Source organism: Cervus elaphus, chromosome 27, assembly GCF_910594005.1.
Source record: "Cervus elaphus chromosome 27, mCerEla1.1, whole genome shotgun sequence".
NCBI lineage: Eukaryota > Metazoa > Chordata > Mammalia > Artiodactyla > Cervidae > Cervus > Cervus elaphus.
Genome location: NC_057841.1, coordinates 6026537 through 6050593, shown reverse-complemented (window position 1 = coordinate 6050593; position 24057 = coordinate 6026537). Strand labels below are relative to the sequence as shown.

At 59.6% G+C, this 24057-nt stretch overlaps 1 protein-coding gene and 1 long non-coding RNA gene across 6 annotated transcripts in view; one reads left to right on the top strand and one right to left on the bottom strand.

The window, feature by feature from the left end:
- The window catches only part of ATP9B (ATPase phospholipid transporting 9B (putative)), a 161451-nt gene extending 143142 nt beyond the window's left edge, over nt 1-18309 (top strand). For 3 of the 4 annotated variants that reach the window (XM_043888757.1, XM_043888759.1, XM_043888760.1), the window contains 13 exons: nt 65-157; nt 1496-1579; nt 1677-1847; nt 4609-4707; nt 6429-6608; nt 9446-9590; nt 9672-9736; nt 10333-10488; nt 10734-10798; nt 12882-12990; nt 13202-13259; nt 13877-14080; nt 17785-18309. In XM_043888757.1, the coding sequence (XP_043744692.1) occupies nt 65-157; nt 1496-1579; nt 1677-1847; nt 4609-4707; nt 6429-6608; nt 9446-9590; nt 9672-9736; nt 10333-10488; nt 10734-10798; nt 12882-12990; nt 13202-13259; nt 13877-14080; nt 17785-17921 (1566 nt within the window). In that variant the 3' untranslated portion in view covers nt 17922-18309. The remainder of the gene's footprint in view (nt 1-64; nt 158-1495; nt 1580-1676; nt 1848-4608; nt 4708-6428; nt 6609-9445; nt 9591-9671; nt 9737-10332; nt 10489-10733; nt 10799-12881; nt 12991-13201; nt 13260-13876; nt 14081-17784) is intronic. The other variant, XM_043888758.1, reaches the window with a different exon arrangement.
- LOC122684637 lies at nt 7799-8279 on the bottom strand. 2 transcript variants are annotated; one of them, XR_006338113.1, is made up of 3 exons: nt 8174-8279; nt 8023-8123; nt 7799-7866 (listed from the first exon to the last, which is right to left on the bottom strand). It is a non-coding gene; the product is annotated as an uncharacterized LOC122684637 (long non-coding RNA). The 2 variants fall into 2 exon arrangements; XR_006338112.1 differs by lacking the exon at nt 7799-7866 and having other exon boundaries at nt 7930-8123.
- Nucleotides 18310-24057: the final 5748 nt, after the last annotated feature.

The window sequence follows — 24057 nt, the reverse complement described above, 5'->3', positions numbered from 1 at the left end:
TGTTCCGTCTGGGCAGCCTCACCTGCAGGAGCAGCCGGGCCTCAGCAGGCGTGTCTCATTGCAGGATGAGTCCACAGCAGAGATTACATTCTACATGAAGGGCGCTGATGTGGCCATGGCCTCCATCGTGCAGTACAACGACTGGCTGGAGGAGGAGGTATGCACTTGCTGGCATCTGCAGGTTCTTCATGCAGCGCAGGGCGTGAGCTGTGGGTACTCACTGGGGTCACTGGATGAACCGAGGTTCCAGTTGCAACCAGACATCAGTCAGCCCGTAGAGCAGAAGAGGTGGAAGAGCTGGTGATACGACATGTATTTGCTGTGTGAACAGCTGATGTTCGGGGTTTCGTGTGAATACACGTGGATATATGCAGGCGGGTCCTTATGAAGAATATTTTATGTTGGTAAAAAATAGAAAGCATCACTAATTAATCACTAAAAAATCTGAAATAATATTGTCTTTATATCCAGAGTCATATTTTAACATGGTATTTATTTTGTAAACTAAATTATTACAAGATTTTAGTTAGAATTTTAATGTAATTCTAATTTGTACATAAGATTCACTTTAAACATGGAAAGTAAGACCCAGATATAACCAATCCTATATTTTCATCAAATTCTCCCTAAACAAGTATGATTTGTAATTGTTGTTCACATTTATGTGTTAATAAAAAGTTAGATTCAGAGGAGAACTAACCCCCTGAAGTCATGGGCATGACCCCCCCACTGTGCCTGTTGTTGCCGGGATCCAGTGCACCCCACCCCCACTGCATGCCTGGAGTCGGTCTGTCAGTCCAGGGACCACAGCCGACGTCCATGACGGTATTGGCAATATGAATCAATAGCTCCTCCAGGCACTGGATTTAATCAGGGACATGAATAAATTAAACTCCCTGAAGACCTAGTAAAATGCCATAAAAATTACTTTTGGTCATAATGATGTGCAATTAATTATAAAATCCTTGTTTAATTTATTTAGCTTTATGAGGTCAAATCAATAAATGTCTTGCAACAGACAGATAATGTCAGATTGTTTTTCACAAAGATAACTTTATTAAAAATCCTTTATGCGTTTATTTCCAACATTGTAGTTTCTTCCGTCTACACATCTTTCGACCCCCACCCGCATCTTTGTTGTAGTACTATTGTTGTCTGAGAGCCTTCTGGTTTATTCAAAAGCCCACAGGTTCTTGGAGCCTGAGTTTACAGGGGCTATTCTGTGTCAGGGAGGCACCCAAGTGAAATTTTGGTTATAAACTTGTTTCCCAAATTTGAAAAACAAAACCACCAACACTTGCCCTCGTGTGGTGGAAAGGGCGATGGCGTGAGGCCTGCCCTGTGAGCACCTCCTCCGTGGACCGCGCTGGAGGTGCTGGGGGGCAGCTCCTTCTCCGATACCGCTCTGCTGCCCACTCCTGCGGGAGGCCGTGACAGTGACTGCCGGGGGTTGCCGAGCCCATGGCGAGCCTGTGACCTGCCTGTGTTCTCCCAGTGTGGAAACATGGCCCGTGAAGGCCTGCGCACGCTCGTGGTGGCCAAGAGGGCACTCACGGAGGAGCAGTACCAGGACTTCGAGGTGAGCGGGCAGCCTCCCCTGGGGCCACCGTCACCAGGTGGGCAGGGCGTCTGGCCTGTCGGTCCAGCGTGACTCATGGCACCGCCGTCATCCTCAGAGCCGCTACAACCAGGCCAAGCTGAGCCTCCACGACCGGACGCTCAAGGTGGCCGCGGTGGTGGAGAGCCTGGAGCGGGAGATGGAGCTGCTGTGCCTGACGGGCGTGGAGGACCAGCTGCAGGCAGACGTGAGGCCCACCCTGGAGATGCTGCGCAACGCTGGCATCAAGGTACAGCCCGGGAGTGGTCCCCGAACCAGGTACCCCCCTAGGGTACCCTGCCACCCACAGCAGTGGTCCCCCAAACCAGGTACCCCCCTAGGGTACCCTGCCACCCACAGCAGTGGTTCCCCCAAACCAGGTAGCCCGACCCCTGGGGTACCCTGCCACCCACAGGAGTGGTCCCCCAAACCAGGTACCCCCCCGGGGTACCCTGTCACCCACAGGAGTGGTCCCCCAAACCAGGTACCCCCCTGGGGTACCCTGCCACCCATAGGAGTGGTCCCCCAAACCAGGTACCCCCCCCCGGGGTACCCTGCTACCCACAGCAGTGGTCCCCCGAACCAGGTAGCTCGCCCCCCGGGGTACCCTGCCACGCACAGGAGTGGTCCCCCAAACCAGGTAACCCCCCCGGGGTACCCTGCCTCCCACAGCAGTGGTCCCCTGAACCAATACCCTGCCCCGGGGGTGGTCCCCTGGAACTCAGCACTCCGTCCCCTTGGGGTGGTCCCTTGGAATTCAAATAAGATGGAGTGTGGGAGGGTCTGTAAGCAGAGGTCTCTGCATGACCCTCAGAGAAGAAACCAGCACATCCGGAAGCTTCCGAGTCCCCAGCTGGACGCCCATCCGCAGAGGTGCGGGCAGTTCCGTGCCGCCCCCAGTTCACAGGCACTCCCAGGGTGGGCTGGTTGCCCCCTGGCCCGGCCCGAGCTGCCTGCACTGCAGCCTGTACCCACTTTGGGGGTTTCCCATAAACTGCACGGCGCTGCCTGCTGACCCACAGACCGGCTGGCTTCTCAGCGGTTTGTCCTCTTCGGGTCCGGGAAGACGAGGGCTTTGGCTGTAAGCTTCAGTTTGTTTTCTTGCCTTCCGTGCTCTCGCTGAAGCTGAAGTGCAGTTATGGGGGGCAAGAAGCATGCTGCCTCAGAACAGGCCCTCCTCTTTTGAGAATTGTACTGAAGAGAAATGCTTGTGTCTTGCTGGACCCGAGAGCACACTTGGGGGAGCTGTCGGGACACAAAGCCGTGCCAGCATCAGACAACAGTGCCCTCGGCACAGCTCGAGGAGGGCGCCGTGACAGCTCAGAGAGACACAAGAGGCCCCCGCCCGCTGAGGGGCACTGTGGGGCCCCCGTGGGGTCCAGGCTGCTGTCCAGGTGGGAGTCAGAATTAGAGAGAGCGGCTCGGGCTCAGCGCTGAACCAGCCTCAGCCCGTCCTGCCAGGAAGCTGGGTGGAGACGTGAGACGGGTTCAGGCAGACAGCCTGCCTGTTCTCCGTGTTTCTTCCTGAGCTCCGCCCAGTCCAGCTCTCGGGTGTCATCCTGGTGGTCTTGGGTAGAGATGTGGGTGTCTGCCGTAGCTGCTCCCTGAGCACTGGAGAAGGGCTTGGTGAGGTTCTGCCCTTGTTCCTCCCCTTTTTCCATCTGAAGATGGAGACTCCGTTGTCCCGTCCCGTGGAAGGATGCAGTTTCAGCCCATCCTCTAAGCATGAGCCATGGCGCTCGCAGGGCACGGTCACCAGGTTGTTGGGAGCGGGGCTTCTTGTTCTGTGGCTTGTTTCCGGCCATATCCAACCAATGTTACTTAGATCTAGGCTCAGTAAAGTGAATCTAAATGTGTAACAGAAATAAAAACACAAATCCTCAGACACTGAAAAGAGCCACTGGAGCAGAGAGCCAGTATACTGTGCAAGTTTGTGTCCTGTGCCCCAAATTCATGCTTGTGTGTGATACATAAGACACCTAAAAAATTCAGATGATAGAGACTACTGATATTATGGAAAGTATGTATAAACCATTCTGTTATGTATAAAGTGTGCTGATTTTGCTCTCTTTTCAGGCTAGGGAGATTCACACGCTAATATGTGCATGTGTGTGCTATTTATAAGTAAGAGTGGTCTCAGGAGTTCCTTGGTCGTCTAGTGGTTAGGATTCTGGGCTTCCACGGCCCAAGTTTAGTCCCTAGCCAGGGAACTGAGATCCCACAAGCCACAGGGTGCAGCAAAAATTAAGTAAAATAATAACAATAATAAATGGGCTAAATCTTTTTATTTTTCATGGTCTTGTTCAACATGCCTTATTTGGCACAAACAACTTCTGGCTTAACCACTGCCCATCTACCCATCTTGAACCCCAGCTTTCAACTTAGAAGCTCACAGGTCAGACAGGAATCTGGGGTCCTCAGCTCTGCAGACCCCCAGCCCTGTGGTCCTTAGGCCACAAAGCTCATGCCCCGAGTCCTTTGCCTGCCCCGGCCCCAGCTGCCGCGTCTGCACGTTACTCTGCTCTTGCCGTTCCCATTAGCACATCATCTGAGACGTTCTGACTCCATCATCACAGTCTCGGTGCACGGAGCAGTGACACTAGGTACACTTGCACTGCCGCCGCCGCCTGCCTTCACTCGCCACATTGTCAGGGTGAAGCTGCCCCTGGGCTGCCGGCTCTCCCGCCCGCAGCCCAGCACCTGCCGGTCCATTGGTCCCTATGAGCCTGACTCCTCTAGGGGTTGCATTTAGGCAGGATCAGGCAGTGTTTGCCCTTGGCAACTGGTTTGTTCCACCCAGCACAGTGTCCTCGAGGTTCACCTGCACTGTAGCAGGTGTCGGAGGGACCACACTGGGATTCTCCACCGTCCGTCCGTGGACTCTCGCCTCACTTCACGTTTCAGCTGTTGTGAATAGTGACGCTGTAGATGCAGGTGTGTGTCCAAGGGCAGAGACTTAAGAGGTGAACGTGTGACAGAGCTGGGGCTCACCCGCCGGGACTGTCTCCTAGATATGGATGCTGACAGGCGACAAGCTGGAGACCGCCACGTGCATCGCCAAGAGTTCTCACCTGGTGTCTCGAACGCAGGACACACATGTTTTCAGGCCGGTAAGTGTACGTCCGCATCTCTTTGAACTTTAAATGCTTTGAATTAAAATTTACTGGTTTTGTGAGAACGTAAATTAATTACTAGATACCTATTTAAAAAGAGAAATAATTTCCTTACTCAATTTATAAATGTTAAAAATAGATTTCTATTAGTTACATATATTAATGTGATCAGAAAGCTGCTTTTGATAGAGTGAAACAAGATATACATTCAAGAGTATTTTCCTGCAGTATTATTAGAATTATTAACAACTAAATATCTATTTTAAAATAGACATACTGCCATCACTTTCCATTCGATTTATAAAAGTGTATAGTGATTTAAAAAAATTACATCTGGGAATTCCTTGGCGGTCCAGTGGTTAGGACTCGGTGCTTTCACTGCCGAGGCCTCCAGTTCAGTCCCTGGCCCGAAAACTAAGATCCCGCAAGCTGTGTGGTGTAGCCAAGAAATAATAATGTCTGTCTCTTAGTCATACACGTTACTTGCGGTCCAGAGGCCGCTTTTGTGAGGCAAGCTATAAATGCAAAGTAGATGTGTTTTTAATCTACTGCCATCTTCAGATTAAATGTTCTCCTTTAATTAGATCAAAGGAAATTAATAGAAATGATCTAAATTTATGTGTTTACTGTATCTATTAGTTATGATGAAATTTGATTCAAACAAAAAGTAAGTTTCTTGGGTCTTGATTGATGGTGGCTGAGCAGACATGGTGTGTGTCTATCTTCCAAATGAAGCACTTGCACCTACAGAAATAGTGATTTGAATATAATTTACATGTAAATTCGTTTATCTCGAAGCATCAGAATCGCTAATTAGGCCCCGCAGACTACTATTTGCAATTAAATTATTAATGATTCTGATAAAACTTCAGATCAATTTTTGTTGATTTTTCAGCGTTATAGCCCCACAAATAAAATCTCCACAATAAAAACTACCTACTTAAAGATGAGTCTGGGATTAATTTGAAACACAAGAAACTTTATTTTAGTCCTATAATATATCATTCCTTTTATGCCCCATAAAATCTCCACAGAAAGAATGTCAAAAACTGGTGTGTTGGCTTCTGAAATGTTTGCATCCTAAAATTAATGATATTTTGAGATTATGGCTCGATTTTGCATTGTTTAGTCCTCCAGATACTTAGTTGGCCTGCACTACACAAGAAGTTGAAACTCATGACAGAAGCGTGTTGTGTCACTTGCCTTGTTATGAACGAGGCGTCTGTAAATGGTCCTTCCGTCCCCCACCCCCTGCTCAGCCTCCTCAGACATCCACCCGACGCCCAACCCCGAAAGTGTAGACCGTCTGTTCGTGGCTGCCACGCTGTCTCACACGCGTGTGCTCATGAGCGCTCATGTGGGGGCCTGCCGCGCTCTCACCCATGTGTGCTCGTGAGCGGTCACGGGGCATCCGGCGCTCGCGGGGGCAGGGGCTGCTGCGCTCTCACACGCGTGTGCTCGTGAACGCTCACAGGGCGTCAGGCACTCAAGGGGCAGGCTGCCCCCCTCTTCACTCACTTCATCTTATTGCGGTTATAGTGCTTGCCCTGCCAGTGCGTCTCCTGCTCTGAGTTGCCACAAATTGGGAAACAATGGTATTAAATAAGTAGGTATTTACTGCCAGCACTGCAGAAGAAATTTGGAAGACAGTTTGTTACAGCGTTTCCTGTGTCTGAAGCTCCATCATGCTAACTGGGCCTTTCTCCCCTTTTGTGGAGGTGACCAGCCGTGGAGAAGCCCACCTGGAGCTGAACGCCTTTCGAAGGAAACACGACTGTGCACTGGTCATTTCCGGGGACTCCCTGGAGGTGAGGCTGGCCTGCCCCAGGCCTGTCCGTCTGTCCTCCCTGGAGGTGAGGCTGGCCTGCCCCAGGCCTGTCCGTCTGTCCTCCCTGGAGGTGAGGCTGGCCTACCCCAGACATGTCCATCTGTATTTCCTTCTCCCTGGAGGTGAGGCTGGCCTGCCCCAGGCCTGTCTGTCGGTCTGTCCTCCCTGGAGGTGAGGCTCGCCCTGCCCCAGACCTCTCCATCTGTTTGTCCTCCCTGGAGGTGAGGCTCGCCCTGGCCCTAGACCTATCTGTCTGTCCTCCCTGGAGGTGAGGCTCCCCTGCCCCAGACCTGTCCGTCTGTCTGTCCTGCCTGGAGGTGAGGCCACGCCTGCTCCTAGACCTGTCTGTCTGTCTGTCCTTCTCCATGGAGGTGAGGCTCACCCTGCCCCTAGACCTGTCTGTCTGTCCTCCCTGAAGATGAGGCTCGCCCTGCCCCTAGACTGTCCGTCTGTCCTTCCCTGTGGAGATGAGGCTTGCCCTGCCCCTAGACCTGTCTGTCTGTCTGTCCTTCTGCCTGGAGGTGAGGATCGCCCTGCCCCTAGACCTGTCTGTCTGTCCTTTTCCATGAAGGTGAGGCTCGCCCTGCCCCTAGACCTGTCTGTCTTGTCCTCCCTGGAGGTGAGGCTCGCCCTGCCCCTAGACCTGTCTGTCTGTCCTCCCTGGAGGTGAGGCTCATCCTGCCCCTAGACCAGTCTGTCTGTCCTCCATGAAGGTGAGGCTCGCCCTGCCCCTAGACCTGTCCGTCTGTCTGTCCTTCCCCATGGAGGTGAGGCTCGCCCTGCCCCTAGACCTGTCTGTCTGTCCTCCCTGGAGGTGAGGCTCGCCCTGCCCCTAGACCTGTCTGTCTGTCCTCCCTGGAGGTGAGGCTCGCCCTGCCCCTAGACCTGTCTGTCTTGTCCTCCCTGGGGGTGAGGCTCGTCCTGCCCCTAGACCTGTCTGTCTGTCCTCCATGAAGGTGAGGCTCGCCCTGCCCCTAGACCTGTCTGTCTTGTCCTCCCTGGGGGTGAGGCTCGTCCTGCCCCTAGACCTGTCTGTCTGTCCTCCCTGGAGGTGAGGCTCGCCCTGCCCCTAGACCTGTCCGTCTGTCTGTCCTTCCCCATGGAGGTGAGGCTCGCCCTGCCCCTAGACCTGTCTGTCTTGTCCTTCCTGGAGGTGAGGCTTGCTCTGCCCCTAGACCTGTCCGTCCGTCTGTCCTTCCCCGTGGAGGTGAGACTCGCCCTGCCCCTAAACCTGTCTGTCTGTCCTTCTGCCTGGAGGTGAGGCTCATCCTGCCCCTAGACCTGTCTGTCTGTTCTCCCTGGAGGTGAGGCTCGCCCTGCCCCTAGACCTGTCCGTCTGTCTGTCCTTCCCCATGGAGGTGAGGCTCGCCCTGCCCCTAGACCTGTCTGTCTTGTCCTTCCTGGAGGTGAGGCTTGCCCTGCCCCTAGACCTGTCCGTCCGTCTGTCCTTCCCCGTGGAGGTGAGACTCGCCCTGCCCCTAGACCTGTCCGTCTCTCTGTCCTTCCCCGTGGAGGTGAGGCTCACCCTGCCCCTAGACCTGTCTGTCTGTCCTCTCTGGAGGTGAGGCTCACCCTGCCCCTAGACCTGTCCGTCTCTCCTTGTCCATGGAGGTGAGGCTCACCCTGCCCCTAGACCTGTCTATCTGTCCTCTTTGGAGGTGAGGCTCGCCCTGCCCCTAGACCTGTCTGTCTGTCTGTCCTTCCCCGTGGAGGTGAGGCTCGCCCTGCCCCTAGACTTGTCTGTCTGTCCTCTTTGGAGGTGAGGCTCACCCTGCCCCTAGACCTGTCCGTCTGTCTGTCCTTCCCGGTGGAGGTGAGGCTCGCCCTGCCCCTAGACCTGTCTGTCTGTCCTTTTCCGTGGAGGTGAGGCTCGCCCTGCCCCTAGACCTGTCTGCCTGTCTGGCGGCCTGTGGGCTTCTGCAGGTGTACCTGCCAGGCTGCCTTGCTGGTCGACACTGTTTCTGGGTCTCTGCTCTCAGCAGGCCACGTGCAGCCCTATGAGGGGTGGGCCCCGAGGGGTGGCCGCTGTGCTGCGGTGAGAGCCTGGCCCACACGGCTCTTACCTCCGCTCTGCCGCCAACTCCCTCAGTCCCTCTCCAGGCGCCTGGAGCCTGCTCCGTGTTAGCAGCGTGGCCGCCCTCGAGTCCTGGCTCTGGAACCCCACGTCATGATCTAAATTCACCTACACACAGGCGTCCAGCAGGGGCCCGGGACCCCGGAGAGCCCTGGGCGCCTCGTGGAGCTGTCCAGTCCCCTCTCCTCACTCTGCTCATGGGCCTGGCAGCCACAGTTACCCAGACAAGGGGGTGCCAGGCACCCACACCCTCTGCAGTTTGCCCACGGTTCTCGCAGATGTTCCTAGGAGTCTGGGCGAAGTGGTGGGTCCTCTTGTGACCCAGCCCTTGTCAGTGGGACGCTGAGGCCAGCTGGCCAGGATGGGGGCAGCACTCACACTTCCCCAGGGGAGCAGCAGGGACAGCCGTGCCCTCTGTGGCCGTGTGCCTGCGGGTGGCGGTGTCTCCAGCTCTCCCCGAGGACCCATGAGGGGCTGGCGGCCATGGTCACAGAGCCTGCCGCCCACGCTGCTGGGCTCTGCACCTCCCAAGCCTGCTCAGCGGCCCCTCAGAACTGCCTGGGAACATGGGGCCTGGACGGCAGAGCCACCGCCGTGACTCGGAGTGTGCAGCTCAGCTGTGGGGCCCCGCAGCCTTCAGGCAGCTTTGGGGGATCTTTATTTTCCCAGCCAAGATAGGGAGCTAGGGATCAAAGTGTCCCATGGGACCAGAAACTAAGATCTTTTCAGCCGGGCGGGGAGGCGGGCTGGGCGGAGGCCGCCCTGGAGCCCTGGCCTCCCAGCTGCGCGTCCTGTCTGCCCCTGGCTGTGGCCCGGGCCCGCCCCTCCCCCAGGTCTGCCTGAAGTACTATGAGCACGAGCTCGTGGAGCTGGCCTGCCAGTGCCCGGCCGTGGTCTGCTGCCGCTGCTCCCCGACCCAGAAGGCCCACATCGTCAAGCTCCTGCAGCAGCACACAGGCCGGCGCACCTGCGCCATTGGTGAGCGTCCCCACACGGCTGGACCCCGTCTGCTGTCAGTGAGGGAGGCGCCCCCGCCTCACACCCTGTTCCCTGCCTCAGGTGACGGAGGGAACGATGTGAGCATGATCCAGGCGGCAGACTGCGGCATCGGCATCGAGGGGAAGGTGCGGCGAGCCTTGTCCCTGCCCCCCCACCCCCCTCCGCACCTGCTCCCGGGGGCTCCAGCACATGCGGGGGGAGGGGGGCGAGGCGGGGCCCACCGCCCTGCGGGAGCAGCTCCCTAAAGGTCAGGTGGGGACAGTCACGACCTGCCGAGACTGGGTGCCCGGGCCAGTCTGTCCTCTGAGCTCACATGAAAACACCCAGAGAGACGGAGCACGCACAGGATCCCAGTCCCTTTGCTTCCTGGGCCCACAGTCGAGTGTCTGGTACAGCTGAACCTGCAGCTGCTCGTGGTGGGGTGGGTGGGGCGGCTCCAGCTGAGGTGACAGGTTGCGAGGACTGGCTTGCAGACGCCCGAGGTCCCTGCTTAAGATCCTGGAGCACCCACAGTGCTGGAGCTGGGCCTTCCCGAGGTCCTGGGAGCAGCGGCCGCTCCTCAGCCCAGAGTGGGCTTCCCGTGGGCAGGGGCCCCGCACAGTGCCGCCCGCTCTGCGCTCCCAGGAGCTGTGGGTCGGACGCACCCCGCAGGCCCGTCCCCAGCAGCGTGTCGCTGCCCGGTGGGTTCAGCTGGTCCTGAGCACCCCGCCCGCCCTTGCAGGAGGGGCGGCAGGCCTCGCTGGCAGCCGACTTCTCCATCACTCGGTTCAAGCACGTCGGCCGCCTGCTCATGGTGCACGGCCGCAGCAGCTACAAGCGCTCCGCGGCGCTCGGCCAGTTCGTCATGCACCGGGGCCTCATCATCTCTACAATGCAGGTGCGCCTGGCCCTGCCCTGCCCCCAGCCCCACCCCAATCCCCGCCTCCAGCCCCACCCCAATCCCCGCCTCCAACCCCACCCAATCCTCGCCCCCGGCCCTGCCCACTCCCAGCACCCCTCCCGCCCCCGCCCCCGCCCCCGCCCCCGCCCCCGCCCGCCTGCAGGACGGTGGGCCGTGGCTTCTCTGGTGCCTCGCATTCTGAGCACCAGAACAGGGACTGCGTCACTGCTCTTTCCCCCCAGGCCGTGTTCTCCTCCGTCTTCTACTTCGCGTCGGTTCCTCTGTACCAGGGCTTCCTCATGGTCGGGTAAGTGGACCGTCCAAGCACACACAGCGGCCGTACATCGGGAAGACGGTCCCCGGGAACCTGGGGGGCTGTAGCCGGAGCAGTTCCCGCCTGGTCAGCGTCAGGACAATCACACACGTGAGCGTGGGAGGCAGCCCCTCTCCGTCTGTCCCCTGGCGATCCCGCTGTCACTTGTTCTCCTTAGAAACTGGTTTCCTGGGGAAGCTACACTGTGTCCGAGCAGGGCAGCCCCTTCCTGGGGCCCACATCCTCCAGGCCAGACACGGTTCTTTCTGGCAGGACGTGAAGTTAGCGGCAAAGACAACAGGGGCAGACAGCGCTGGGACAGGCCTGACATCCTGGGACAGCCACTAGGAAGCCTCCCAGGGGAGCACAGCTGAGTTAAGAACACAGGCCTCACTAGGTGTTGGCAAGAAGGGGGCTCCAGGGCCTCTACAGCTCCCAGCTGGAGCGCACAGTGGGAAAGCAGCCCAGAAACAGAGTAAACCTTTGGCCTGACGGCCCTCACCTCCCTGTGTGCCTGTTGCTACAGGAAGACCCCTCCTCTATTTAGCACGGTCCTGCGAAGCCGTGACGCCCAGCAGCTGACTCGGAAGATCCACTGAGTCGTGTCCCTGCAGACCAGGGACGAAGGCTTGGGCTGTGAGGGGCGGACCCGAGGACCATGCGGGTGGCCTGGCCTGGGTGCCGGAGGGGGCTCGGGACTTGGGGCGGGGCAAGCTGGCAGGAGGGGGCTGTGGCCCTGGAGGAGGTCAGCCAACCAACCGCCCACCGGAGACCACCCTCAGCAGAGTCAGTTGGTCATAGGGGTGGTGATGATCTTTTCCTTAATTTGGTCAAAAAGCTAGAGAAGCCTCTGACATAAGAACAAGGGTTTTCATGGACACACTTTAGAAAAACAGAGCCTTCTCAGGCCCGGATGTGAGGGTCACCAGGGGCACGGAGCCTGGGCTGGGCTTGTCAGCCCTGCAGGGTGTGGGCCAGGCTCAGGCTGGGTGCCTCGGCCTCTGGGCCCAAGTGCTAAGGAGACGAGCAACGGTCTTTAGAGGTTTTGAGGACAGCAGAGAGCCTGTGCCCGTCAAGCCTGACGCAGGAATCAGAGGCAGACCCTGTAAGTGGAGTCTGGAGCCAACTGGACAGCAGACAGGCGTGGAGGGCGCGGTGGGGACGCTGCGGGTCAGGAGACGGCAGAGCAGCCCATGGCGAGGGGGTCGGTGTTGTCACCCCCAGGAAGCACGTATTTCAACCGCCATGCACCCCCCCGCCCCCTCCCCGACCTTTCGGAGGGCTGCCGCCCCTGTGGCCGAAGCACACTCTGGTGAGGAATCGGAGGCCTGGCTCCTCATGGGGGGCGTGCAGTGGCATGGCGTTGGGCACTGTGGCGAGCTCAGTGACTTCTTCTAAAACGAAGTACACAGCTGCCTGCACCCCTGGACCTCCGGACCTAGCTGACACCCCCATCTGAAATAAGTGACACTTATTTTTACAAAGGAAAAAAACGCTGTGCAGACTGTAGCCGCTTTATTTGTGTTAGTAATAACCAGGAACGGGCTGACATAGGCGCACTGCAGAGAAGGGGTTGCGGAACTGCCCTGCCCAGAGCCGGGGACCGGGGACCAGCTGAGCGAGAGGCCAGACCCCCGGTGCCCACTGTGTGACACCAGCCTGTCGCCATCAGGGACAGTGGTTGTGACATGGAGAACAGTCGCCAGGGGATCGGCGGGGCAGCAGGAGACAGGCGGGCTCCAGGGCCCCCGGTGGCCTCCCAGGCTGAGACTGGCTGCAGTTCTGGAGATGCGGCCACTGGGGGAAGCTAGCTAACGGCTCCTTGGGGTCTGTCTGGGTTTTCTGTGATAACTCTACTGACGTCTGCAGCAGTCTCAAAGTTTTAATTAAAAAGCTTTAATTAAAACCGAAAGTTTGGATTCCGCTGCCTGTGAGCATTGTGGCTTGTAGGCCTCGCTCCAGTGCTTTAGGACAGGTTCTGCTCTGTTGCCAACTTGTTTTTGTTTTGTTTAGGGTTTGACTTTGGCCTCTGGTGAAAGGGGTGTGCTCCTGGGGTCACCTCCCTGCTCTCCTTCAGGTATGCGACCGTCTACACCATGTTCCCCGTGTTCTCACTGGTGCTGGACCAGGACGTGAAACCGGAGATGGCCATGCTCTACCCGGAGCTGTACAAGGACCTCACCAAGGTGCGGCCCGCTAGACCCAGGGAGGGGGGCAGCTGCAATGCTCTGCGTAAAACTGTGCTTGTGAGGAGGGGGGGCCACCTCCCATCCCCTGGAGCGGCCAGGTTCGTACCTGGGTGGGCCGGGGGCCTGGGGTCTTCACAGGTACCCGCACGCGGCCGCTGGGAGACATGTGTGCTGCTCCATTGATAGAGCTGCTCCCCTGTCTCTCCAGGGGCGAGCCTTGTCCTTCAAGACCTTCCTCGTCTGGGTTCTGGTCAGCATTTACCAAGGTAAGGCAGACCCCTCTCCTGGGCTGAAGCTGCCCTGCCTTCTGTTAGCAGTGGTGTTCTGCCTGCTGGTTAAATTCCCCAGGCTCCACATTTTGTCTGCGGTTGAAGATCACCTTCTGTTTATCTTGCGAATCGATCTCCAGCAGCTGGCCCAGCAGGCCCCTTCCCAGCGCAGCGTGGGCTGGCATTTCTTACTGGTCCAGGTCACCTAAAGACCAACCTGGTTTTAAAGAAATGACAATTCTGAAAACTGTAATCAGCCCTTATGACAGCATCTGGCCCACACAGTGGCTTGCTTTCTTGGTGTGGTGGCAGGAGGTGGCGAGATGGGGATCCTGTAGTTGGAAGGAGCCCTCGTGGCATCCCAGAGAAACAGGTGCCCGTGGAGAGTGTGGGCTGTGGCTGGACCCCGTAGGGGACACCAGGGTGTGATCACCAGCTGGGGAGGCAGGGCTCCCCACATTCTGCAGCCCCTGCACGTCCAGAGTGTCCATGCGGCGCCACTTAGCCCCCCCAGGCCGTGCAGGCCCGTGTCTGTCGGCGCGGTCTGTCTGTTAGCAGCAGCCTCACGGTGACGCAGCCGCCAGCCCACAGCGGAAGGCTGTGCTCTCTCCCAGGCGGCATCCTCATGTTCGGGGCGCTGGTGCTCTTCGAGTCCGAGTTCGTGCACGTGGTGGCCATCTCCTTCACGGCCCTGGTGCTCACGGAGCTGCTGATGGTGGCGCTGACCGTCAGGACGTGGCACTGGCTCATGGTCGTGGCCGAGCTGCTCAGCCTTGGCTGCTACGTGGCCTCGCTCGCTTTTCTCAATGAATATTTTGGTAAGTTACCATGGAATTGTTTTCTGAATAACTGTCTCTTCCTGGTTTTTACATGTTTTTCTTGTTGCTTGTGCTGCGTGATCTTTGATACTGATTGCAGACAGCTTGACAGCTTCACAGCACACAGCTCAGTTTGCGGGAAGATGGAACTCCGTGTAGTGATGCCCAGAGCTGGGCCGGGCTCCCCACGGGCGCGGTCTCCTTGGTCCTCTTCCTGCTGGAAGTGCTGAGGCTCTCAGGGCGGGGCCCGCACGCCCACCCCCTCCCCCAAATGTGTGCGTGAAGAACAGGACATGGGGTGCAGAGGACAGGATGTGGGACGCAGAGGACAGAGGACAGGACGCGGGGTGCAGAGGACAGAGGACAGGACGCGGGCTGCAGAGGTCAGAGGACAGGATGTGGGGCACAGAGGACAGGGCACGGGCTCAGAGGACAGAGGACAAGACGCGGGGCGCAGAGGACAGGACACGGGCGCAGAGGACAGAGGACAGGACGCGGGGCGCAGAGGACAGGACACGGGCGCAGAGGACAGAGGACAGGACGTGGGGCGCAGAGGACAGGACGCGGGGCACAGAGGACAGAGGACAGGACGCGGGGCGCAGAGGACAGGACACGGGCGCAGAGGACAGAGGACAGGACGCGGGGCACAGAGGACAGGACACGGGCGCAGAGGACAGAGGACAGGACGCGGGGCGCAGAGGACAGGACGCGGGGCACAGAGGACAGAGGACAGGACGCGGGGCACAGAGGACAGGACGCGGGGCACAGAGGACAGAGGACAGGACGCGGGCCAGAGGACAGAGGACAGGACGCAGGGCGCAGACAGAGGACAGGACGCGGGGCGCGGAGGACAGAGGACAGGACGCGGGCGCGGAGGATGGAGGACAGGACGCGGGGCACAGACAGAGGACAGGACGCGGGGCGCGGGGGACAGAGGACAGGACGCAGGCGCGGAGGACGGAGGACAGGACATGGGCGCAGAGGACAGAGGACAGGACGCGGGGCGCAGACAGAGGACAGGACGCGGGGCGCGGAGGACGGAGGACAGGACGCGGGGCACAGAGGACAGGACACGGGCGCAGAGGACAGAGGACAGGACGCGGGGCACAGAGGACAGAGGACAGGACGCGGGGCACAGAGGACAGGACGCGGGGCACAGAGGACAGAGGACAGGACGCGGGCCAGAGGACAGAGGACAGGACGCAGGGCGCAGACAGAGGACAGGACGCGGGGCGCAGAGGACAGAGGACAGGACGCGGGCGCGGAGGATGGAGGACAGGACGCGGGGCACAGACAGAGGACAGGACGCGGGGCGCGGAGGACAGAGGACAGGACGCAGGCGCGGAGGACGGAGGACAGGACGCGGGCACAGAGGTCAGAGAACAGGACGCGGGGCGCAGACAGAGGACAGGACGCGGGGCGCGGAGGACGGAGGACGGGGCGCGGAGGACGGAGGACAGGACGCGGGGCACAGAGGACAGGACACGGGCGCAGAGGACAGAGGACAGGATGCGGGGCGCAGAGGACAGGACGCGGGGCACAGAGGACAGGACATGGGGCACAGAGGACAGGACACGGGCGCAGAGGACAGAGGACAGGACGCGGGGCACAGAGGACAGGACACGGGGACAGAGGACAGGACGCGGGGCACGGAGGACAGAGGACAGGACGTGGGCACGGAGGATGGAGGACAGGACGCGGGGCACAGACAGAGGACAGGACGCGGGGCGCGGAGGACAGAGGACAGGACGCAGGCGCGGAGGACGGAGGACAGGACGTGGGCGCAGAGGACAGAGAACAGGACGTGGGGCGCAGACAGAGGACAGGACGCGGGGCGCGGAGGGCGGAGGACGGAGGACAGGACGCGGGGTGCAGAGGACAGAGGACAGGACGCGGGCACAGAGGACAGAGGACAGGACGCGGGCACAGAGGACAGGACGCGGGGCACAGAGTCCTAGAGGACAGGACGCGAGCACATAGGACAGGACATGGGCACAGAGAACAGAGGACAGGACGCGGGCACAGAGGATGGAGGACAGGACGTGGGCACAGAGGACAGGACGCGGGCACGGAGGACGGAAGTCAGGACGCAGGAACAGAGGACAGGATGCGGGGCACAGAGGACAGAGAACAGGACACAGGCACAGAGTCCTAGAGGACAGGACGCGAGCACAGAGGACAGGACGCAGGCACGGAGGACGGAGGTCAGGACGCGGGCACAGAGGACGGAGGACAGGACGCGGGCGCGGAGGACAGAGGACAGGACACGGGGCACAGAGTCCTAGAGGACAGGACGCGGGCACAGAGGATAGGACGTGGGCACAGAGTACAGAGGACAGGACGCGGGCACGGAGGACGGAGGACAGGACGTGGGGCACAGAGGACGGAGGACAGGACGTGGGCGTGGAGGACGGAGAACAGGACGCGGGCGCGGAGGATGGAGGACAGGACGCGGGCACAGAGGACAGAGGACAGGACGCGGGGCACAGAGTCCTAGAGGACAGGACGCGGGCACAGAGGATAGGACGCAGGGTGCAGACAGAGGACAGGACGCGGGCGTGGAGGACAGAGGACAAGACACGGGCACAGAGGACAGAGGACAGGACGCGGGCTGCAGAGGTCAGAGGACAGGACGCGGGCGTGGAGGACAGAGGACAGGACGCGGGCGTGGAGGACAGAGGACAGGACGCGGGCACAGAGGTCAGAGGACAGGACGCGGGCTGCAGAGGTCAGAGGACAGGACGTGGGCTGCAGAGGTCAGAGGACAGGACGCGGGCATGGAGGACAGAGGATAGGACGCGGGGTGCAGAGCACAGGGGGGACGCCCAGCGCAGAAACTGAATCTGGGACCGAGCCCCAGGGGGAGCCGTGGTTCCCAGAGAACAGGTATGGGCTGGGTCTTTCAGCGCTTTCTCAAGTGGGCGAAGCTAAGTCACTTCTTTTGAGTGTAGACAGGTAGCCAAACGCCGTTGCTGGAGACGCCTGACTGAGGAGAGCCCCGTTTCCCGTCTGGGAGACGTTTGCCTCGGGCCCTTCCCCGGAGACAGTCTGGCCTGATCCACTTGCAGAGGCGCCTCCTGGGCCCAGGGCCCGGCTCCTGCACTCGTCAGAGGGGACGGGCTGGCGTCACGCGCCCTCGACGAGCGTCCGGGCCATCTTGCACGCAGTACCAGGCCTCCAGTTTGTTGTGCTTGAGCCGGGTTTTCACGACGTGCCCACACTGCCCAGGCCCTGTGAGCCCTGCACAGACCGGGCCTCTGCTTCCCGGGCCACACGCTGTCCGTGGTTCTACAGGTAGCTTTGCCCACAGCCTGCAGGGTTGGCGCGTCCTGAAGGCAACCGCCTGGCCAGGTTCCCACGCGGCTCTCCCCGGCAGCATCAGGACAGCCTTCCGCCAGGCCGGAGGTCGGCCTGGCACTTCCCCTGGGACAGCAGGACCCATGGGGGCAGGCTCGCAGGGACGGATTGCTGATTCCACACAGGCCCAGAGGGTCCGACCCACCACAGGCCACATTGCGTGCATCTGCCCCTGAACACGGGGTTCGTGCCTCCTGTTGGGAACCCCTCACCAGGTGCAGGCAGAACGGTGCCTTCACAGAGACCCCAAGGTTCTGCCGGGCCCGCCTCTGTGGTAACCTGGGTGCAGGTGGAGGGGGACCACAACCCCAGCACCCTGAGACCTGTTCGGGCTTTCTCTCCCACAGACGTTGCCTTTATCACGACTGTGACCTTCGTGTGGAAAGTGTCAGCCATCACCGTGGTCAGCTGCCTCCCTCTCTATGTCCTGAAGTACTTGAAGCGGAAGCTGTCCCCGCCCAGCTACTCCAAGCTCTCCTCCTAGCCCCTCCCTGCACCTTCGGCTGGTGGCCGTAATGTCCAGAGTGCCACAGCTGCTGAGAGCGTGTGAGGCCAGAAGGGCCCAGGCAGCCCAGCCAGGCGCCGTGGACGTCCTGCCTAGGCACCATGGACTTCCCCCCTTGTCCTCATGGGGCTGGATTTCCTTTCGTCCCCTTTTTGTTGTTTCTCAAAGTTTAATTTCCATGTAGCACCAGCTTGAGTTTCCATGAATATGAGCCGTTACTGTAAAGCACCATCATTCTCTGCTGTTCTGGGAACTGAGACAAAGTTTATTTACTGTCCTGCAACTTCCCAACTAACATTCAGGCTCTTTCTTTGATGTCATAACAGAGAGTCGCCCCTCTTCACCAGAATAAAGCCTTCGTTCTGTCCAGGCCGTGTCTGCCACACCCTCCCTGCGCCTCCCGCGGGCACACCCCAGTCCTGGGCGCCCGCACAGCCTCTTCATGCCCCTGGCAGCTACATGCATGTCCCGAGGCTCTGCTGTTAGTTCACCTGTTCCCGTCCTTCTGATGTTTGTAGCGCACTTTCGCCTGTGTCCGTGTCTGCTTCTGGCTCCTGGTGCTCGGGTGGTCTGTGGACCCCTCGCCGATGTTCCCGTGGGAGAGCGCTTCCTCCTCCAGGCGTCCTCCAAGTCCTCTCATTCAAAGGGCACTTCTTGGCGGCATGTGCTGGGACCCTTGGTGTGACTGCTGCCCAGGGCTGGATCCCAGGGAGGACGAGTGACCCCCGGCTGCTGACTCTGGTCCCCGGCCGGGTCCCCACAGGAAAGGCCGTCAGTCAGAAGCCCCTCGCACACTCAGCTTCTCACTCGGCAAACGGTCCTGTGGCCCCCAAACAGGCAGACCCTGGGGTCCCGGGGAGGCTGCCCCCACTGCTGCTGGGCGGGTGCACTCTGCAGGCTCTCCTGAAAGCCCTTTTTGCTGGAGCAATTTAGACTCAGGGAAGCTGGCCATCCGCACAAGCACTGTGCTTCCCGACTTCCCGCTAAACCCTGGCCTGACCCCCAGTCCAGACGGCTCCTGGTGTCCCCGTCCCAAGCTGCCGGGAAGGGCCCCACACGACAGGCAGGTGGCACTGGTTTGCGTCCTTAGGAGGCGGTGCGGTGGTCGCTCCCTGTGATCCCAGAGCCCCTCAGCGGGCCGTGCTTGGCTGGGCTCAGGGTGAGAGCAGGTGTAATTCTGTAATTCTGCTCCGCGCAGAGCAGGTGTAATTCCGGGGGGCTCCAGCAGGTGGCGCTAGAAGCTAAGGAATGCAGCCGTGGCTGTCGGCCCAACTTTTGGGTTCTTGGGGTCAGTCAGCGGTCTGGGCTGGATTCTCCATGCGTTCGCCGCCTTCATGCACGGCCTCATTGTCCACGCGGCATCCACTCTAGACAGGGCCCAGGGCCCCCTTCATGGTAAAGTGCAGGCAACACCTCCTGGTTCTCCCGGGATGACTCCACCTGCAGCCCCACGGCCCGCCACCCTCCTGGTGGCCAGGAGACTCTGGGTGGGCAGAACCCTGGGGCCCAGGAGGACCGAGATCTTGTACCCTTTTCCTAAAAGCAGAATTTTCCGAGTCTTTCAGCCACGTGATTGTAAAGCCAGAGACCCTCCCTGCTCTTCAAGCCAGTTCCCAGGCCTGGGCTCCATGGCTGCCGCAGGGAAAGGCCGACCCCAGCCCCTTCCACAGCCCAGCCCCGCTGTCTTCAGGGTTGGGGGCCCGCCCGGCTCAGGGAGGCCAGTGCGGGGAGGGGCCTCCGAGTCCCTGCCCGACCCCTCCGTCCCCTCTGCTAGCTGGGCGAGCAGCTGCCGTGGCCCTGGCAGGGTCTGAGCCAGGGTGATGGGGTCAGGCGGGCACTCCCCGGCCCGGGTCACAGGACGCTCTGCCAGGGGCCACGAGCCGCGGTGGTTCTTCTGAGGAGGTCAGGGCTCCCAAGGAGAGTCTGGGCCCACATTGGCTGTCCATCTGGACCCTGTTCAGGCCCCTCAGAGGTCTGCATCCACCCATCAGCCAGGCAGTCGGTCAGGGCTGAAGGGAGAGCCAAGGGCGGACACGACCTCTGAGCAGCGAGGGAAGCAGAGGAGGGGGCCGGGGGCAGGGCCTCGGGTCCCTGGGCAGCGGAGCCCCTGCCCTGGTCACGCAGCCCGCGCCCACGGCCGGCAGAGCCAGAGGGGTCCTCCCGGGCAGGCCCGTGAGAGCCCGGGGCCCTGACCCACGCGGCCTAAGATGCGGCCTGCAGAGCTGGGCCCAGAGGCGCGCCCACCAATGCAGGGACAGAGTCCACCCCGGTTCTGGGCCAGCCCCTCTGGCCCCCGCTGTCTCCCCACGGCCCCTGCGTGTCTGCGTCCATGTCACCGGGGGCAGGGGGGGCCATCTGGGACGGCCTTGTCAGGTCTGAGCCCACGTCCTGCGGTCTTGGGCGCTGCGCAGAGGTCGCTGAAGCCTGGATGCTGTTTGTTCAAAGTGACCTGACATCGCTTCAGGGCTCCCACGCTCTTTCCTACCTGGAGGTGCAGAGACCGGCTGGCCTAGCCAACGCGGCTCTGATTCTATGATGAGGCCGGTGTCGGGTCTGGGCTGCGTCCTCACGTCCCTTGCCCGGCACCTGGCCCAGTCACCCACCCCCGGGGAGCCGGCTCTGAGAGAAGCCAGACTCCTGAGCAGCGGCGGGGAGCCTCACACTTTAGACAGTCGAGGGCTTCTGGGCACAACTGCAGGGGGTGCTGGCCACATGGGCGTCCACTTGCCCTGACGTACTCTCCCGAGCGGCCCTGACTGTCGCCACCGAGGAGAATGGTTCTTCTGAGTGTCTTGAGGCTGCAGTCATGATGACGCCTTTGGGGTGTCGCCCAGGGAGAAGGGGTACTGTGCTTCTTACTGCTTTCCCCAAACAGGAGCGGAAGGCAGCTGCACCCCCAGGCCCACTCCCCTCACTGGGGTGACATCTCACTGACTGGGACACAGCCTTCTGGCCCCAGAGCCCCGTGAGGCCCCCGCTCCAGCTGGGCAGCTCCCCATGTCCGAAGTCACAGAGCAGATGGACTCGCCCCCGACACGACTCGCCCCCCTGAGCGCAGGGCCAGGCCAGTCCTGGAGGAAGCTCTGGCCTCACTTTGGGGGTGCCAGGGGGCGAGGCGCCCACTCCCAGTGGACTGGATGGGCCTGGCTCGGTTCAGGGGTCACAGTGCCAATGCCAAGGACCCTGGGGGCGTGTCAGGGACTCTGGGAAGGGAGCCTCCCGCTGCTCCCCTCAGCTGTTCTCAGTGAGCCCTGAGGTCCCCACACCCCTGGAGCCCGAGCCGGGTGCAGGGTTGTGGGGTCCCCATCTGGCCCTGCACCCCCCGCCACCACCAACCACCTCTGGGAGAGTAGCCTGTCACTGGGACCTCCCAGGACATGAGGGGCTGCCCCCACAACCCTGCAGGTGGCCGCCTCCACTAGCAAGGCCTGGGTGCTGGGACCCTCCTGCCCGCCACCAGGCACACCCCGCAGGCATACATGCCAGGCCACGGGCTCTGCCCCCACAATTGCTGAGACATCCTGACTGCCGCCACCCCTTCCCATCTGAATGCCCGCACGAGGGGCAGATGGTGGACAGGTGGGGGAGGGCGTGGGGGGGCACCGGGACCGTGGGGCCGGGCTCAGGCTGGTTGGATCTGGATGAGGTACTTGGAGGCTGAACGGCCTCTACGGGGGAAGGACGCCCAGTGTGGTCAGCGACACAGACCCCGACACCCCACCATGTGACCCTAACATTCAGCAGGACACGCTGCCCTCGGTCGGGGGCCCCCCGGGTCCTCAGGAGGAAACAGGAAGGTGGATGCTCGGTGGGTGCCCAGCTGGGAAGTTTGGGGGGGACCTAAAGGCATTTCGGTAACCACAGCTGCCAGGCTGGAGGGTGAGCCACTCGGCTGCAGACCTCCCGCTGCTGCCCTGGGACCCAGGGCGTCCAGAGCCCCCCGTCACACTGCCCAGGAGGGACTGCCCACAGCTCGGGGCCCCATATGGCCAGATCCGGAGGACGCTGCACGAGGACCACGTGAGGATGCGGGTCCATGCATCGTTAAACAGCAGTGATGAGGGGCGGGCCTGGTTACAGAGCCGTTGCCAGCAGGGATGAGAGACCCGAGGCGTGTGAGGCCGCCAGCTGGAAGGTCTCACATCCTCCGGGACATTGGTAGCACCTGCCCAGAGCAGCCACTGCAGTGCCATCGACAGAGCGAGCATGGACTGTGGGTCCCTGGAGGAGCCTGACTTGGAGCATGTGGGCCAGAGACCCCCTGAAGGGGCCAGTCACCCAGAGGCCAGAGGGAGGGTCTCTAGGGGCATCTGCACCCGTGCTCAGGCCAGCACCTTCCTGCCGGTGGGAAGGTGCACTCAACGCAAACGCCCTTCCACGGACAAGCAGGGAGGGAAGCAGGTCCCTGCCCACGACGGGTTCTGAGTCAGCCTCAACAGGGAGGAGCGCTGGCCGGGAACAACCCGGATGAACCTTGAGGACGTGTTGCCGAGTGAAACAGCCGTTCTAAAAGGACAAACACTGAGTGATTCCACCCACACAGGGGCCTGGGCTTAGCTTAGCATGCAGGTTCGAAGACAGGGGCGGTGGGCAGGGGTGGGGCTGGTAGTCCTCAGGGGCCGCGTGCTGGCTTGAGAAGATGAGAGCACTTTGCAGACAATGGCGACTGTGAGCACGTACTTGATGCCAGTGAAGCACACACTTATTGTTTCCATAGTGAACTGTGTTGTATGTGTTGACAATGAACTGTGTTGTATGTGTTGACAGTGAACTGTGTTGCGTGTGTTGACAGTGAACTGTGTTGCGTGTGTTGACAGTGAACTGTGTTGCGTGTGTTGACAGTGAACTGTGTTGCGTGTGTTGACAGTGAACTTATGTTGCGTGTGTTGACAGTGAACTGTGTTGCGTGTGTTGACAGTGAACTGGGTTGCATGTGTTGACAGTGAACTGGGTTGCGTGTGTTGACAGTGAACTTATGTTGTGTGTGTTGACAGTGAACTGTGTTGTGTGTGTTGACAGTGAACTGTGTTGTATGTTGAAAGTGAACTGTGTTGCATGTTGACAGTGAACTGTGTTGCGTGTGTTGACAGTGAACTGTGTTGTGTGTGTTGACAGTGAACTGGGTTGCATGTGTTGACAGTGAACTGTGTTGCGTGTGTTGACAGTGAACTTATGTTGTGTGTGTTGACAGTGAACTGTGTTGTGTGTGTTTACAGTGAACTGTGTTGTATGTTGAAAGTGAACTGTGTTGTATGTTGACAGTGAACTGTGTTGCGTGTGTTGACAGTGAACTGTGTTGTGTGTGTTGACAGTGAACTGGGTTGCATGTGTTGACAGTGAACTGTGTTGCGTGTGTTGACAGTGAACTTATGTTGTGTGTGTTGACAGTGAACTGTGTTGTGTGTGTTGACAGTGAACTGTGTTGTATGTTGAAAGTGAACTGTGTTGTATGTTGACAGTGAACTGTGTTGCGTGTGTTGACAGTGAACTGTGTTTTGTTGTGTGTTGACAGTGAACTGTGTTGCATGTGTTGACAGTGAACTGTGTTTTGTTGTGTGTTGACAGTGAACTGTGTTGCGTGTGTTGACAGTGAACTTATGTTGTGTGTGTTGACAGTGAACTGTGTTGCGTGTGTTGACAGTGAACTGTGTTGCGTGTGTTGACAGTGAACTGTGTTGTATGTTGACAGTGAACTGTGTTTTGTTGTGTGTTGACAGTGAACTGTGTTGCGTGTGTTGACAGTGAACTGTGTTGTATGTTGACAGTGAACTGTGTTGCGTGTGTTGACAGTGAACTGTGTTGCGTGTGTTGACAGTGAACTGTGTTGTATGTTGACAGTGAACTGTGTTGCGTGTGTTGACAGTGAAATGTGTTGCGTGTGTTGACAGTGAACTGTGTTGTATGTTGACAGTGAACTGTGTTACATGTGTTGACAGTGAACTTATATTGCGTGTGTTGACAGTGAACTGTGTTGTGTGTTGACAGTGAACTGTGTTGCATGTGTCCACACCAGTTGTAAGCAGACAAGTACAGCATAGGGTCTCTTGCTGTCTGGTCACCAGAGGCCCAAATGCAGGGGAGCCTGGGGGTGTGCAGGGGCATTGGGCCCATGGCC